This window comes from Asparagus officinalis, chromosome 3 (genome assembly GCF_001876935.1).
Source record: "Asparagus officinalis chromosome 3, Aspof.V1, whole genome shotgun sequence".
Lineage (NCBI taxonomy): Eukaryota > Viridiplantae > Streptophyta > Magnoliopsida > Asparagales > Asparagaceae > Asparagus > Asparagus officinalis.
Window position 1 is genome coordinate 20,918,007 of NC_033796.1, and position 4,359 is coordinate 20,922,365.

The 4,359-nt window shown below is 42.6% G+C and overlaps 1 protein-coding gene across 7 annotated transcripts in view; it reads left to right on the forward strand.

The window, feature by feature from the left end:
- LOC109833311 overlaps positions 1 to 4,359 on the forward strand; it is an 18,076-nt gene that overhangs the window by 10,451 nt on the left and 3,266 nt on the right. For 3 of the 7 annotated variants that reach the window (XM_020400934.1, XM_020400933.1, XM_020400938.1), the window contains exons 2-4: positions 41 to 180; positions 1,088 to 1,198; positions 1,277 to 1,482. In XM_020400934.1, the coding sequence (XP_020256523.1) occupies positions 142 to 180; positions 1,088 to 1,198; positions 1,277 to 1,482 (356 nt within the window). In that variant the 5' untranslated portion in view covers positions 41 to 141. Of the gene's footprint in view, positions 1 to 24; positions 181 to 1,087; positions 1,199 to 1,276; positions 1,483 to 4,066; positions 4,314 to 4,359 lie in introns of those variants that run through there. The other 4 variants (XM_020400936.1, XM_020400939.1, XM_020400935.1 and 1 more) reach the window with 4 other exon arrangements.

Sequence of the window (4,359 nt, forward strand, 5' to 3'; positions counted from 1 at the left end):
AGATGAGACTTGAAATTTCTCAAGCTTTTTGCTGATGCAGGATGTATCATGTGAAGTATTTCAGCTGAGACATTTTCTAGTCTTATTGGTGAGTTGGAAACTCTTATTGGTCATCAAATGCTATATTGACTGAGCTTCAACATGGAATCTCTCATCGTCCCAAACTTTTGCAGTCTCCAGGTGAGATTTGTGCTCTTTTCTACTGAGAACATCATAGTTGGTTAATGCCATAGTGCACTTGTGCTTAAGCTGACACTTGGCCGAGAAAGTAGGATATTCTCAGTAAAAATATTCTTGCTTCCCGACAAGGATAAAGATCTCAACTTGTTTAATTATTTTCCTGTTCTGAATGTCAAAAGTTTATATTTGGCATATTGTGCATGTTCTGGCTTTTTTTAAAAACCTGATACAACTATCCACTTCATCAAATAACCAAGAAAACTGTGGAATACTTTTAGAAATTCAGACCAAATTCTTTAAAATTGTTCTATATCATTTAAAAGCACTTACAAATCAAAATGACATATTTAAAAATTTGGCCACGCAGTAGTTACAAAAAGTTCTTCACTTCCCGCAACTGACCTAGTGGTTGGGGCTAAGGTCCTTAGCTCAAATTGCCAAGGGGTCGATCCGTGACTATGACACACCAATTCCCAATTTCTAATTATTAGAAATTACAACGCGTGCTACCTAGACTGCGAAAGGGGGCCCAAGCCCCGGGGTTTAGTTGGCCAGTACTAAGCCAATGTTCCTAGCACACAAAAAAGGTTCTTCCCTGTCTTTATTTGAGTAAGGTGTCATTCAAATATTTATTTGTTATTGTCTTCAGGAAAAATATTTATTTATTATTTTATCAAGAAGAATCCTAGAAAATGAAATCAAAAAAGTGAAAACAAGAAAAGTAGCAGGCATATATAGACTGCCACATCAGATTCTACATTGCTCTTCAATTACTGCCTATATTATTTTTCCTTTATTCATATTCTCCCACATGAAATGCCTTCTTTTTATCACAAAAGCAAAGGATCCCACTCCATAGATTATCCTTTGTCCATCTCTTTCTCACATTTTGCCATTAAATTATAAGCCTGCAGCACGAATGACAAATTATAGAGGAAAAATTATCTGCTTCTCGATCATAATCATCGACATAGCAGCCGGTATACTTGGACTCAAAGCTGAAATAGCTGAACACAAGGTACTTTTTAATGAATGAGCCTTTGCCTATAATAAATTTTGCCTGTCAATGAAATGATCTTATTGGATCCTGTTGCAGGGAACCAATTTGAGTATCTTTCTCTTTGAATGCAAAGCTCCAATGCGTCAGGCTTATAAGCTTGGGCTTGCAGCAGCTGTGCTCCTTGTGCTGGCTCATGCTGTTGCTAACTTGCTCGGTGGGTGCACGTGCATCTGCTCAAGGGAGGAGTTTCAACGGGCATCAGCAGACAGGCAGATGGCTGTAGCAACATTATCTCTCTCGTGGTAATCTCAAGATTTAGAACATTATTTCTGAAATCAGTGTTTTGCTTGCTAATTTCTCTTTTGGGGAATAGAGATGTTCAGTTTATGACATATTTACATTAACATCTCTAGACAATTGCCTAAATGTTCAGGTAATGTGGGTCTGGTTAAGTAAAGGTAGGATATGTTACTTTGGCCCATGTTCGGAAAATAGTTAGATGATATATGGTTAAAAATGTTTGGACTCATGACTAAAATAGGTTTAAACTTTTTTAGTCAATTTGGTCCAACTAAATCAGCCTAGTTCATCTCCTTTTGCGATCTTTGCAAACTCAGACACTAAACATCAAGGTAATAAGATGTTATATCTTAAAATTCATAAGTTTGATAAGCCCCTTAGAATTTACCGCGTGTCAGTTGGACAAGTCGGATCTATGACAAAAAGATCCCACCCAAAAATAGACTCAGCTTGACCAACTAAGTCAACCTCTCTAACAGTCCTAGTTTGTGTCGAAAGGCGTCTTCAGGTCGGATCCCACTAGAGAGACTCCAGGCCGAGTCGAAAGGTGTCCTCATATCGAACTCCATAAGAGAGAACTAAGTCCCAAGGCAAGAGAGAAAATGTCCAGCTATCTCATCAGCATTAAATGCACAGTCAAGCCTGATGATAATCGCTCGGGTGGCGCCCATAACTCTGCCGCTCAGTCGCCTTCACATTAAATGCAAGGCCATATGTCATTATGTTGACATATTAGTATAGTTAAGGGGCTTATTTGTAAGATGTTTTTGTAGGGCCTTTATAAGCTCATATTATCTCATCTATGGAATTAGGGTTTCATATATTTTCTACTTGGTATCAGAGCCTCCACCCAAACCCTAGCCGCCGCCCCCCCAACCTGCCAAACCCTAACCCTATGATTTGTAGCTTGGATACCCTCAACATCTCAGTCATAGAATTGATGAGAGAAGCTTGTTCGATTCCCTCGATATTTCAGTCCTAGAACTGATGAGAGGAAGAGTGTATATCTCACGGTGTTGAGATATATCATTATCGATTCTTGTTTCCTTTGAGAAACAAGAATTCAGTTGAAATCTTACTCTTGTTATGCAGCAGAAGTGCTGCCGAAATATTTCACTGACATGTGCTTGATCTAGAGCCTGATCGATGGAGGAGATCATCAAGAAGTTGAACCCCGCGGAGGTCTCAACTTTGATGCAGTTAATGAAGTTGTCGGCTGGTGAGCGCGCGACAAGACCACCGACGAAGTTGGAACTTCCACCCATCAATCTAAAGCTCGATGGACCAGCTACTTACCCGAGCTGGTCATGACGGGTAAGATACACCCTTGCGGGAAGGAACTTGGAGGGATATTTGACATGAGAGAAGACAGAGTCGGCTGAGGGCTCGGTAGGGAGAGATGAGTAAAAGTCTACTCATATGTTGGTGTACATCTGGCTCCTCAACTCATTGGTCCAGTCGATCGCCGCCACAGTGGATGGCATTGAGAAGGTGAAGGATGTCTGGGAGAAGTTGAGGAGGACCTATGATGGAGTAGGGAATAACCTGAGGGTGTTCCAGATCAAGGGAGAGATCGACGCCACAGTCCAGGGAGAAAAGACTGTACAGGAGTATACTACAGAGTTAGAGCGCTTGTGGCTAGGTTATGATCACTTCTCACCTTGGGCGAGCTGTAAGGACCCAGAGTGTAAAGAGCGAGAGGCCTTTTTACAGGAGAGGACTATGGTGTTTCTTAAGGGGCTGACATCGGAATTTGCTCAGAGAATTGCGTTGCTGCTAGCTCAGCTAAAAATTCTCACACTTGAGGAGGCAGTCTCAACCATGATCCAGAAGGAGACTCGCATTAAACTGCAGGCGGGGACAAGTGGACTTCCTATGGTAAAGTCAGCACTGGCGGCCTCCAACTCTGGCAACACTGGACCTAAGGGGGAGACTCGGCAGTGCTACAACTGTGATGAAGTGGGTCATCTAAGGCATGCTTGTACCAAGCTACCCAAGGAAGGAGATTCGGGTGGACGTGGACAGTTCGGAGGTCATGGTCGTGGGGGTCGACGAGGTGGAAGAGGAGCAGGCAACCGGGCGAATCTGATGGTCGCAGAGGGAGAGGAAGCAGCTGAGGTGGTCTTTACTGATGAGGATCATGCTCTCCTGGAGATACTCAGGAGGAAACAGAGAGTAGCAGGAGATGGAGACAGGAAGAGTGGGATTGAGGAGGCATCCACTTCATTCTTTGTCAGAGGCAACACTGCTACTTATGCTCATCTGACCAAAGGTACTGATGACATATATGCTCTTGCTTCTATGTCTACCGATAGATCATCAGAATGGATAGTCAACTCCGGTGCGTCTCGACATGTGACAGGTAATGCTAGTGAGTTCTCATCATATACTCACTTAGCATCGGCTGATAGTATCCAAACAGCTGATGGTACTTTTCAGCCAGTGGTTGGTAAGGGTATAGTCAATTGTACAGGTTCTGTAACTTTATCCAATGTTTTGCATGCTCCTTCCTTTCCAGTCAATCTTTTGTCCATTAGTGCTATCATACTTTAACTAAAATGCATTGTTTATTTTGACATTCCTAAGGTGATCTTCCAGGAGAAGGGGACAGGGCGGAGACTTGGGACTGGCACATGGCGTAGTGGACTGTGATACCTGGATTGTGAAGGGCTGGACTCAGTCACCCATTCGCCATCGTATTAAATGCAAGGCCATATGTCATATTGATTATTCAGATGTTGTCCATAACTCCATCGCCCTATCGCAATCACATTAAATGCGGTAAGGATGACCCCTCACGCCCGCCCAACCAACTGAGGACATATGTAAAGCAGAAATAAAACGTCAGCTCTGTTAGTTTGGTCGAATTACCAATTTGT